Source organism: Ipomoea nil, unplaced genomic scaffold, assembly GCF_001879475.1.
Source record: "Ipomoea nil cultivar Tokyo-kokei standard unplaced genomic scaffold, Asagao_1.1 scaffold0805, whole genome shotgun sequence".
NCBI classification, from domain to species: domain Eukaryota; kingdom Viridiplantae; phylum Streptophyta; class Magnoliopsida; order Solanales; family Convolvulaceae; genus Ipomoea; species Ipomoea nil.
The window spans coordinates 3,483,247-3,495,745 of NW_017617233.1; the positions used below are offsets into that span (position 1 = coordinate 3,483,247).

General features: G+C 36.1%; 2 protein-coding genes across 2 annotated transcripts; one reads left to right on the plus strand and one right to left on the minus strand.

Moving 5' to 3' along the window:
- Nucleotides 1-475: 475 nt before the first annotated feature.
- On the plus strand, nt 476-8,276 carry LOC109177936 (histone-lysine N-methyltransferase CLF). Its single transcript, XM_019327438.1, has 17 exons — nt 476-754; nt 1,848-1,949; nt 2,040-2,362; nt 2,803-2,964; nt 3,202-3,286; nt 3,448-3,588; nt 3,677-3,724; nt 3,794-3,865; nt 4,046-4,752; nt 5,212-5,362; nt 5,979-6,199; nt 6,517-6,648; nt 7,018-7,108; nt 7,239-7,286; nt 7,368-7,496; nt 7,584-7,661; nt 7,744-8,276. The coding sequence occupies exons 1-17, from the start codon at nt 695-697 to the stop codon at nt 7,933-7,935; spliced, it is 2,742 nt and encodes a 913-aa protein (XP_019182983.1). The 5' UTR covers nt 476-694; the 3' UTR covers nt 7,936-8,276.
- Nucleotides 8,277-8,915: 639 nt separating this feature from the next.
- On the minus strand, nt 8,916-10,008 carry LOC109177504 (caffeoyl-CoA O-methyltransferase-like). Its single transcript, XM_019326871.1, has 2 exons — nt 9,490-10,008; nt 8,916-9,391 (listed from the first exon to the last, which is right to left on the minus strand). Exons 1-2 carry the CDS (start codon nt 9,922-9,924, stop codon nt 9,098-9,100), a joined length of 729 nt encoding a protein of 242 aa, XP_019182416.1. The 5' UTR covers nt 9,925-10,008; the 3' UTR covers nt 8,916-9,097.
- Nucleotides 10,009-12,499: the final 2,491 nt, after the last annotated feature.

The window sequence follows — 12,499 nt, forward strand, 5'->3', positions numbered from 1 at the left end:
TTGTAGCTTCCACTGAACTGCAATTTAACTACAGCCAAATTACACTCAACCAAACAGGCCATAATTGTACCAAACACGCAAACACATTCTACAAACAACTAATGCAATCTCAACCAAAATCACTCATTTATTATTAATCACTAATTGAGAAATAAGATTTTTTATTTTAAAAATATTGCTTACTAAAATTAATGTTTATTTTGGAAACTTGGTCCACAAACAGCACAAAAACTGACGCGTTGGGTACAAATTCAAAATAATGAGTGGAGATGTAAGTTTCCCCCCAAATTCTCATCCCAAGCTTTGGCCTGCCCTTCACACTTAACAATATTATTAAATTAAATATTAAATATTATTATTTCGTCTCTTTTTCATCCCCCACTGTAATCTGTTCTACGTTGTTTTTTTTTTTCTTTTTTATTTTTCCCATAAAATAAAATAAAATAATAAAAACAATAATTACTTGCATCCTCGTCAGCACCAAACGGCCGCCAAGAAAAATTAAAACTACTAGTAAAATCTGTTCCTCCTATAGGCTTCTCCATCTATCTACTCCCAATCTAGGGTTTCATTTCCGCCCCGTCGCTTCAAATTTCCCTCCCTATCGTCCCGGGTTTTGTATGAATCCAATCTTCATTCGGAGCTCCATTGCCGGATCGAGCTTCACCTCGCGTCACCAGCTTCGCCACCGGCAATGTCGGCGCCCGATAATACTCCCTCCTCGTCCGAATCGGACCCTTCAAACGATCTTCAGGTATCGCGTTTAGCTAGCTCGATCTCAAAGTCTTTATCTTTTTTTGCGTCTGCATTCTCGATTTCCGTTGCCTTGCGATAATCCTATTGTTTACGTTTTTTTTTTTACTTTTTTATTGGGAAATTTTAGGCTTTTTTTCTTGTTGACTTCTGTAGTCTTGAGAGTTGGTACTTGGTAGGCAGCTGCATTGTATCACCAGGGAGCTATTGAGCTAACATATCTTTATTTTAAGCCTTGGGCTTAAAGTTTTCCCTTTTATTATCTGATCAACTGACAGAGATTATATGAGGTTCCTTACCTCCAGAAAATCAATTTAACTCGATAGCAGATACCATTCATTTCAAACCATTACCACTTAAAGTTTCTCTGGTTAGGGAATTTTATTGGTCCTCAAACATGTTTGCATAATGTGGGAACATCACGTCCATGGTTTTTTTTTTTTTTCATTGCAAAGTTGTAATATTTTGAGTAATAAATTATACTTTTGGTCCTTTATGACACATTTGGGCCTCAACTTGCAAAAAAAAATATTCACATTTAGTCCCAAATTGGTCCACTCGTGGTCTGAATTTGGACAGAAAACAGAATAATTTTGCAAGTTAGGTCCTAATGTGTCATGAGGGTTGAAAAGTGGAATTGTGCCATACTTGAAAGGACCAAAAGTGGAATTTATTTGAGTATTTGTTGCTAATTGAAACGAAAATTAAGCTTGAAATGCTTACAACATGTATTGAAATTGATATTTATTTTACACCAATGTGTTGAGTGAACAGCTTCAAATACTGAAAAGTGGTGATCCATTTATAGTTTACTTAAAAAATATATCAATCCCATTGGAGGCTGAATTATGTAGTTCTGATGTATCTTTTACAATATTAAGTACACTATTTTATTTCAAGTTAATGGATCTTAAATGGTGTTGTTGTCTTGCACTTTTTGTTTGGAAAAACAGCACAAATAACCTCCTTGTAAGTATTTTTCATGTGGAACCTTCTAGTATCTCACCATTGATTACTTGTCTTGTTTCTTTTAAACATTGTTTGGGAATATCTATCAATTTTAATAGTTCTTAGAGTTATGATGCTTTTAATAGATTGTGGCAATGCAAGATGCATGTCCAGTATCAAGTGAAATATCTGTTGTTATCGATTGCTTGAAGAGAAAGGTTTCCTTGGAACGTGATTTGTATATAAAGGTACATTTTTCTCCATGACTGCCTTTGAATATTGATTTAGGTAGTCTGATAAAAACTTTACAAATTTTGAGTTTTTGTACCTTCTCACAGAAAAGGATTCAGGAAAATACACAGAAGCTTGTTGATGTAACAAAAGAGCTTTATGAAATGTCAACAGAAAGGATAAATCTTAAGATTCATGGTGTAGATGGAAGCATTGATCTACTGTCAAAGAGGCAGAAGGATGCTATTGATATGCAAAATGGCATTGATACTTGTAATGGAGATGATGACAGCAGTAGCTCTAAGGAAGATGGTTATGCTTCTGCAATTCTTTTAGGATCTAGCATTGCAGTAAAGAATGCTGTTCGCCCAATTAAAATTCCAGAAGAGAAAAGACTACCTCCTTATACTACTTGGATATTTTTGGATAGGTGGGTTGAATGCTGTTTTTTTTTCCTCAGTCCAACTACTAGTAACTCTAGTCTCTGTATTTTAGCTCCTATCAAACATGATAAGTGCTTGTTTAACAGTCAATGCCCTTAAAATTGAGACTTTTGATCCTTGTTTGTTTCCAACATTCTGTTTCATGATGCCCACTCTTTTTTCCCCAACCATGCTTTTTATAGGGAAAGAGAATGCAATGCTTTGTATAGTAAGGCAGATATTTGTTGTTAAAATGAGCTAAATTATAGAAGTATTTGTGTCTGTCATTGAGCATATGTGCTGTTATTATTCCTGCATTAATAGATTATGAGACATTTTATGACACAAGTGTAGTCCTTTAACCTTGCATTTAATTCTGTGTTCATACATATTGTATTGTGTTATTGGGATTGTTAAAAGAATTTTCATCCTACATAAAATTGTGCAGAAACCAAAGGATGACTGAAGATCAGTCTGTAGTAGGTCGAAGACGAATCTATTATGACGAGAATGGCGGAGAAACTCTAATTTGTAGTGACAGTGATGAAGAAGTAATTGACGAGGATGAAGAAAAAAAGGACTTTGTAGAGTCTGAAGACTATATTTTGCGGTTTGTACAATTTCCCTACCAGGCTTGTTATTGAATCCCTGCACGTTTGATCTGTTTTCTGTGTGTGCTACATTAGAATCCTGTTTTGTTTGAAGTTTCCTTCTCATGAAAGAAAATGGTGTTATCGTTTAGTGAAACTAAAATTTCTGCACATTTTGTTGTTGTGACTTAAGTGGAAATGCATCGATAGAAATGCTCACTATAATACTATCTTGCTTTATCTTTTGTTTTCATTAGAATGACTATCAAAGAGGTTGGCTTGTCTGATATGGTGCTGGATTTGCTGGCTCAGTGCTTTTCTAGAAAGCCCTGTGAAGTGAAGGTATGCCCTCTAATTGATGTCGGTGTTGATTTTGTAATGCTTATTTAATCTTAACATTTTCTGATAAAAAACTGGTCATAGTGTGAACTTTGGTCCAGCTGTTTCCCATTTGGTTTTTGCTGGCTTTACAGATATAAACCACCATCACACGTCTTATACAGGCCAGATATGAAGATCTTATCAAGGAAGAAAATGCTGTTTCTAAGAATGATAACGCTGAAGGCACTATAAATTTGTATCTTGACAAAGATCTTGATGCAGCTATGGATTCATTTGACAATCTATTCTGCCGTCGATGCCTGGTAAGCAACACGTATTTAAACTTCCTTTACTATATGCATTGGATAAATCTGTATGCTAAATATAGTTTGTTTTCTTTTTGGCTTTAAGGTCTTTGATTGTAGATTACATGGATGTTCACAGGATCTTATCTTTCCGGTGAGTTGAGTGTTTAGAGCTGTAATTGTATAAGTTGCAGGTACTCATGGTGCCTTCTTTATATTTTAGGCTGAAAAACCACCTCTGTTGTTTGGAGCTGATGTAGAAAAGGAACCTTGTGGCCCTAATTGTTATCGTGGGGTATATTACTTTTGCTCTCATCTTCCCAACCTGATTTTTATAATTTGTTTAGCATTTTTCAGACCTCAGCTTTTTCAGCTTAACATATACAATTCCTTGCCACTTCATTAGATATGTACTTCCTTTCTTTGCTTTTTTTTCATTGCTAGCAATTGTAACAAGGATCACAATTAATTTCAGGTCATAAAACCAGAAGGTAACTCCAAAATGACCCCTTTGCATCTATGTAGTCACGAAGATAAGCCTGTCCCATCATCTGATGGTGCTACTGTTCAGTTGCCTGTGAGGAAGCATGTGGAGAAAAGATCAAAATCTTCCCCTAGTGAAAGTGCTTCATCTACTGCCAAAAACACATCTGAAAGTAGTGACTCAGAGACTAGGCCTATAAGTGATGTCACTTCTGTGCACCGTTCTGCATCACCATGTAGAGGTAAAGAAAGTAAAGGTGGAAATAATAAAAGAAACAGTAAGCGTATTGCAGAGAAAGTTATTCTTGCCATAAGAAAGAGGCAAAAGAAATCAACAGCTTCTGAGTCTGATGCTGTTGCTGTTGCAAGCGGAAGTTCAAAAAGTTCGAGCCATCGTTCACTCAAAGACAATGAAAACATTAGTTCTTCCTCACAAAAAGAGCAATCTAACAGTAGTAGAAAGTCTAGGAGGAAAGTATCTCCACTTATGGATGCTAACAAATCTTCCCATTGTGAGGCACTTTTTTCAACCCAAAATGATGTTATAAGTGACCGACCAGTGACAAACAATGAAATTCAGATGGAAGATGAATCTGTAAATGAGATTATTTTGAAGAAAGAAGTAAATGAAGATATATCTTGGAGACCAATTGAGAAGGCTCTCTTTGAAAAGGGCTTGGAGATGTTTGGTAGAAGCAGGTTAGTATACTTGAAGTTATGGTTCCTAATTCCCATGTTTTTACTCATTTGTGGCCAGTGCACACTTGTTTCTGTTATCAGAGATGGTTAAATTATTCCTGGGCTCTTTTGATTTGTTTTGCACTTGGTTGGAAATGTTTTTATTAACTCATTTATATTATAATTGCAGTAAAATGACACTGTAGTTTGTCAAGCCCATATTTCTATGCGTTTTATTGGACTTGCAAATTGTTTATCTGACATTTCTAACCTGATGCATTTTTACTTGAGTTTTCACCGTGAATTTATTTTAATATAATGATATAAATTAATATAATATGATGTTGCTTCCGTTTCATTCAGTATGTTTTTACCTATGCTAGTGGTGCCCTATGATGGTAGAAGTAGCTATAGAGTTGTGTGTTTCGTCAATTTGTTTCTTGTCAATCATCTTGCAAGAACTCTCTCTTTGTTGTACAGCTGTTTGATTGCTCGCAATCTCATGAATGGTCAGAAGACATGCTTGGAGGTTTTCCAGTATATGAATCACTCTGAGAATAAGCTATCCACTCGAATAGGTGATGGAGTAGACTGCATGCTTGAAGGTGGCTCCAAGGGCGATGAAATTGTGGTCAGTATTTTCTATTGGTTTAGGGTCCGTTTGGAAGTCATTTTCTGGTGTTTGGCTATCCAAGGAAAAATGAAATTAGAGGAAAATACCCCTTTTGGTCAAAGGAAAAAACTCATTTTTGAAGGAAAATGTTCTCACGGTTGGCTCTCCCTCTCTCTCTCTCCGAGTGGTGTCAAATGAGCAGGCCGGCTTTCCATATACCCAGTTAAAATTCTGGCTGGGCCAAATAGTTACAAAATCTTGCCAAGCTTGACCCACAACCAAAAAATAAAAAAAAAAAGATTTTACCAATTTTTTTTCAATTTCTTTAGTTCGGAGTTAATACATTTTCAATTTAAAATTCTTAATATTTTATAAGAAATAACTTTGTAATAAACTTCTGTTTATTTATCATAAAATGAACCAAATAAAAAAGATAGTTTTCTAACTTTTTGCCAAATACCAGAAAATGAATTCATTTTCCAGAAATCATCATCTGGATTTCCAAACAGACTCTTAATTTAATCTGTTTGCTGCTTTTATTTCTCTTTTGGCTTAGATTTTTTTTTGGGGGGGGGGGGGGGGGGTTGTTTATTATACTTGCTCATGTTAATTTTATTTTGATAACTTATCCTAGGGTAGTGAAGCACGAAGACGATCAAGATTTTTGCGTAGGAGAGGTAGAGTCCGTCGTTTAAAATACACATGGAAATCAGCAGGATACCATGCAATTAGGAAGCGAATATCTGAGAAGAAGGATGAGCCTTGTCGGCAGTATAATCCTTGTGGTTGTCAATCTCCCTGTGGAAAGGAGTGTCCTTGTATTGTAAATGGTACCTGCTGCGAAAAATACTGTGGGTAAGTTACTGTTCTTTTCTAGATCCTAAAATATTTTGGAGTAGTCCTAGCCCAAGCCCAAGACTACATCAGTTGAGTGTCCTTATATTGTAAATAGCACCCATCTACAAAAAGTACTGTAGGTATGTTATATACCTTTCTAGATGGTGAAATATTTGTGATCCGCAATTTTAGACCAAGATTTCTCCCGGTAAAGTTTGAGTCCATGTCCAAGCCCAAGCCAAGCATCATATATGTGTTTTATTTATTTATTTAAATTTCCCTCCTATATAGCATCGATTAATGCTGCTCAATTGCTTCATTACTCCTATGTGTAGATGTCCAAAGACTTGCAAGAATCGATTCAGAGGTTGTCACTGTGCCAAAAGTCAGTGTCGAAGTCGTCAATGTCCTTGTTTTGCTGCAGGCAGGGAATGCGATCCTGATGTTTGCCGAAATTGCTGGATTGGGTATAGCTGTTTAACCTCTGCTGGAGTACTTGCTTTCTAAAGCTGGTGGCATGTGTTAGCAACATACTAAAAATTGCATCCTTGAGCTGACCTTTTATTTTTTAATATAAAAGTTTTTTCCCTCAGAATGGACGAAACAAATTTACCTTTTTTCATTCAACTTCAGAAGCCACAGAAATGAAGTTAAGAAAACCCTTGTCCATATTTAATGCCTAATAATTGTGGCAATAAAATACAACATCAAAGGTCTCTTAAGTATTAGCTGGGTTTTATATTTTGTTCTATAGTTGCTCCAACCTTTTGATCGAGTGCCTTTTTGTTCATGTTGTTTTTATAAAACTAAATATACTGTTTGTTTTTGCTGTGTAGCTGTGGTGATGGGTCTCTTGGGATTCCTTTACAAAGGGGTGATAATTATGAATGTCGGAATATGAAGTTACTTCTCAAACAACAGCAAAGGGTAACTATTCTTGATATTTGAATTACTATTCCTTTCATTTTCTCTGTGGATGTGTAGGACGAATCCTGCAATTTACATTCCTCATCTTTTGTATTTTGTTTTTCTTTAAAAATTTTTGTTTAATGTACAGATTCTTCTTGGAAGATCTGATGTATCTGGTTGGGGAGCTTTCATAAAGGTACATATTTGAGTATGCTCTTTTTTAAGCTTAAATTGTTGCATTTTAGATTCATGTTTCTTCAATTCTGCCTACCCACAGAATAGCGTTAGCAAGCATGAGTACCTTGGGGAGTACACTGGTGAATTAATTTCTCACCGGGAAGCTGATAAGCGTGGAAAGATCTATGATCGTGAAAATTCTTCGTTCCTCTTCAATCTAAATAATCAGGCATGATAAATGCTTTGCCAGATTTTCAAACCTACACTTCACCGACCTTGTTTACTAACCCTTTTTTTTTTTTTTTTAATTGTGTAGTTTGTGCTTGATGCTTTCCGAAAAGGTGACAAATTGAAGTTTGCCAACCATTCTCCCAATCCAAATTGTTATGCAAAGGTAACTACTCAAATCTACATGCTTGAGAACTCTGCACGTCATCGTGGCATTTTGGTAACACCTTATGGGTCATCTTGGATAGGTCCTCATGGTGGCCGGAGATCATAGGGTTGGTATATTTGCAAATGAGCGTATCTCTGCCGGAGAAGAACTGTTTTATGATTATCGTTATGATCCAGATAGAGCTCCTGCCTGGGCAAAGAAACCCGAGGCATCGAGCTCCAAGAAAGATGACGCTGCACCTTCCAGCGGTCGTGCTAGGAAACATACATAATTCAGCATTCAATTCATTGATTAATGATTGGTTTTGTGATTCTCATCAACTTGTTGCCGGAGACTATTGGCAGCTTGTAGTTTAACCATAAGGATATTTTTTGACTAAGCCCCTCAGTGCCTGAGTGTAATCACCAAACGGGAAAATAGAATTCAGGTTCTTAGTTTAAATCCATTTTACTGGGTCTTCTTATTAGAGCCTGCAGAAGTTGTATTACATTCTTTGACCAAATCAAATCCAGAATGGAAGCTCATTTCTTAAAAAAGAACATGCAACTAAGAAATTTTCTTTGGTTTTTGGTTGTCTGAAGTGATTGTTTCATTTGTTGGGCTTGCTCTGAATACTCATCTTCAGGATTGTACACTTGGCAAACTTGTGTTAATGCTGATTTTTTTTTTAATTATAATTTAAATTCCTCTGAAATTATAATTTTTTTCCTTTCTAATTTCCTCATTCTCACTAAATGGACTGTTATATCTCTTTTCAAATTGTTGAATCATTTACCTTTAAATTTTGAGTTTTGTTTATTTTAACTCACATAATTTTATTTTATTTTAACTTCTAATGTGTTTATTTATAAAAAATAGTAAAAAAATATTGTTTTATTAATTGTTCTTTAATTTGTATTTTTACTATTATCAAGAATAATTATTAAAAAAATATATTTTCTTATTCATATGCACAGAGTAATTATCAATAAATAATAAATTATTATTATTATTATTATTATTATTTTTTTTTTGTGACTAACTCAATCTATAGTATCTGCCCAACATGATTATGTCAACCTCAAATGCCATCAGCACAAGGTACTTGGTTTCAAATTAATTTTATGTTCTTAAATGTTAAACTGGTCATATTAATTAGCACTTTTATGTATGTTATTTTATAACAATAATTTATTAAACAAATAGAAGAAACAAAAGAGAAAAAGGAGATTGATGACCAGGCGGGATTGCGGGAAGAATGAAGAAAGAGAAAACCAAAAAACATTATGCATTTGATTTGCTAAATTTATATTATATTGTAAATAGGTTGAAGTAGAATTTTGGAATACAATTGTTAATTCACAGAATTGAAAAGGGTGAAAATTACAGAGGAAACTAAGTAATGAAACAATATAATAGAAGATGGGCGTAACGGCGACGATGAAGTTAAAGGTTTAGTAGAGACGGCGGCAGAGGGTGATCCCATCGCCGACGGGAAGTTGGCAAATCTCAATTCTTGGGTCATCAGCCAATGCTTTGTTCAGCTCCAACACGAAATCTCTGTAGTAGCGTACGTACTTCCTCAGCGGCGCATCCGCCGGCGCCACCACCGATCCATTCCACAACGTGTTGTCGTATCCAATCAGTCCACCAACCTTAACCAGATCGATCAGCCTCTTGTGATAGTTCAAGTAGTTGTCCTTGTCGGCATCCACGAAGATAAAATCATACGAGCCCTGGTATTTTCCCTGCAAATTAAAAACCACTCCAGTTTAATGATGATTGTAAATATATATGCTAATTTAGGAAGTTGGGAAAATTTAATTTAATGGTGAAACGAACTTACATCTTGGATCATTTGATCAAGAACAGGAAGTGCAGGGCCTTCCTTGAATTCAATCTTGTGAGCTACGCCGGCCTTTTGGATGACCGGGAGACCCAACTCGTAGTTTTCGCGGTTGATATCCATGGCCAAAATCTTGCCGTCATGAGGGAGAGCAAGGGCAGTGGCGAGAAGAGAGTAACCAGTGTAGACGCCAATCTCCATGGTGTTTTTGGCATCGATGAGCTTGAGAAGCATGTTCAAGAACTGGCCTTCATCAGCAGAAGTGGTCATGATGTTCCAAGGGTGATTTGCTGTTATCTCCCGGAGTTCTTTCATGGTTTCTGGCTCTCTTGGGTACACACTAGTTTCAAGAATATACTGGTAAAGAGCATCACTTTGCAAGAGACTCTTGTGCCCAACTTCTTGGTGTCTGCCAGTTTCTTCATTGGTTGCCATTTTCTCTCTTTCTAATTTGATATTTCTAAAGCTTTCTTAATGTGAAGATGGGAATTGGGAAGTATTGTTGAACTGTGTTCATAGAATGATTTCTCTCAACTTTATATAGAGAAGGAAAATAGGTGAATGTTTGGGTTCTCATGATTTTTTATTTTATTTATTTATTTATTTATTTATTTATTTATGTTTATAATTTTTATAATTGGAAGTTGGTGAGCCTTTCTTTTAAAATTAAGAAATTCTTAGTTCCCCTCAAAAAAAAAAAAAAAAAGAAAGAAGATATTTCTTAGTTTTATGGTCAACTTTTACTCACTGACCTACTCAATGTTGACTCCACTATTACCAGACGTTGGTGTGTCTAGTCAGTCCACCAAGATTGACATTTTCTAGTGTGCACAAAACATGAATGCTATGGATATGATAGGGACTTGGGGGTTGGTGGGAAGTGAATTTGGTATACCAAAAATGAGGAGGACCTATGTAGCTTCAGAAAAGAGTTAATTCCAGCAATGGTCCCCCGACTATTACGATTTTCTAAAATTGGTCATTGACTTTTAATTTGAACGAAAAAGACACTCGACTTTCTAATTTGTTCCACTAATGGTCCTTCCGTTATCCATCCATCTCTTAACCGTTAGTTTTAGGGGCAAATTAGTCTTTTCATTAACTTGCTTTCTTCTTCCCCATTTTCCTCCTAGCCTAGCTTATTTGACGCAGAGAAATTTCCCATTTTCCTCCTAGCCTAGCTTATTTGACACAGAGAAAACAATTGGCCAGCCAGCACTTGTGAGACTCTTGCTTGCATATAATTTCAGTGTGTAATATGCAACAAAGCTGTTGTCTTATGAAAGCTTTCTTCTATGCGAGACTCTGCTTATTACAGGGGAATTCCATTTCTGGTGGTGCTATCAAAAAATTGGTAACCAAAATCATAATCTTCGCACTCAAAGCTGAACATGACCTAGAAATACAACTAAGCAACTTCCTTCTAGCCAAACACACCTCCAAAGAAGAATCTAATTCCTAGAAGATCCATCAAACCTTGCAAAAAGTAGCCAAAATTGCGGCTGAGTTTTTCCAGATTATCAACAGAGAAAAAGAACATGAGAAAGTGAGGGAGGGAGGTGACTTGTGATGCTTTAACTTCACTCAGGAAAACAATTGATCAGATGGAGTACATAATATCAATGGAGTCTCTTCATGATAAAGATAAAGACGAAGCGGGAATCAAATCTAATTTATTGGAAAAGCTTTCTTTTTTGCAACTATCTCTGCACAAGGAATCCAATGGTGGAGGTGCTGCAATGACAGATTTGAAACAACAATTGAACACTTAGCACGCAAAGCTAGATATGACATGAATCTACAACTAAACAGTCTTCTTCAGGCCAAAGATACAGAGTATGAAGAACAAATTTCACATGAACTCCATCTGACCATGCAAGAAGTAGCAGAAAGCGCAGCAAAGTTGTTGAACATAATCAACAGTAGAAGTTGATGATGATGAGGCAAATGAAATTCAACCATCAAATACTTGGTTCCTCACAAACTGCGAACTCTGAGCCACGAGTGTGGGCAGTGGCTCAGCTCCATAGATCGCATCCCCACCACCACCAACTCTCGCCAGCCGGCCCACAAATGTTCCACCCGCAGCGGCCACCATCGGCGTGCCTCCATCAATCTCAACCGAAGGCTGTCAATGTGCATCCTGGCCGGAGAAGTAATCGGCTGACAACAAGTCCCACAGACCATCCCCCTTCGTCATGTGTAAGGCCGCTACGACGACTCCCCTCACCATCCCGAACAACGTCAGACTCTGCAACCTGCCGGAATTCTTCGTGGAACGAGGCTGGATTGGGATCGCGATTGTTCTCCAAGTGGAGTTCTTCGTGCTTCGTTGCGTCAAATAAGCCAGGCAACGCCAAGTGTACTGATATACTAGGAAGAAGAAAGCAATATACTCAAAATACAGAATTGCCCCCTACACTGACGTCCAACAAACGTTTATTAGACGGAAGGACCTTTAATGGAACGATTTAGAAAGTCAAGTGTCTTTTTTGTCCAAATTAAAAGGCAAGGACTAATTTTGGAAAATCGTTATAGTCGGAGGAATATTGTTGGAATTAACTCTTCAGAAAATTAACGTTGTTTGATAACTTAAAAAATGAAAAATATTTAGTGTATTTTAGCAAGTTAAACTTTTGTGATATGTTGATTTTGTGGGAGAGAAAAACAAAAGAATGTAATTAAAAATTATGATCCACAATTTGTAGGGTTTATTAATATTTTTTATTTAAAAAGTAATTTACAATTTGTCCTTCCACTATTCTCCATTATTAAATGTGATCTTTTTTCTTTTTTCTTTTTAACACTCAATTCTTTACAAGATAGTATCTGTTATATACTTTCTCAATCTATTCCATCTCAAAGGATCAATACTTCCACTACCAAAGTTCAAATATGTGACCACTCATTATTAAATGTGATCCCTTTATTTATAAGTGAACAGATGTGATTATTTAATGAGTTAATTTCAGCAATGGTCCTCCGACTATTATAATTTTTCACAATTGGT

Coding starts and splice junctions, on each gene's coding strand:
- LOC109177936 (XM_019327438.1), top strand. CDS start 695: ATGTCGGCGCCCGATAATACTCCCTCCTCGTCCGAATCGGACCCTTCA. Junction 3,287..3,447: donor GAAAGCCCTGTGAAGTGAAG/GTATGCCCTCTA, acceptor CGTCTTATACAG/GCCAGATATGAAGATCTTAT. Junction 4,753..5,211: donor GAGATGTTTGGTAGAAGCAG/GTTAGTATACTT, acceptor TTTGTTGTACAG/CTGTTTGATTGCTCGCAATC.
- LOC109177504 (XM_019326871.1), bottom strand. CDS start 9,924: ATGGCAACCAATGAAGAAACTGGCAGACACCAAGAAGTTGGGCACAAG. Junction 9,392..9,489: donor TTGATCAAATGATCCAAGAT/GTAAGTTCGTTT, acceptor TTTAATTTGCAG/GGAAAATACCAGGGCTCGTA.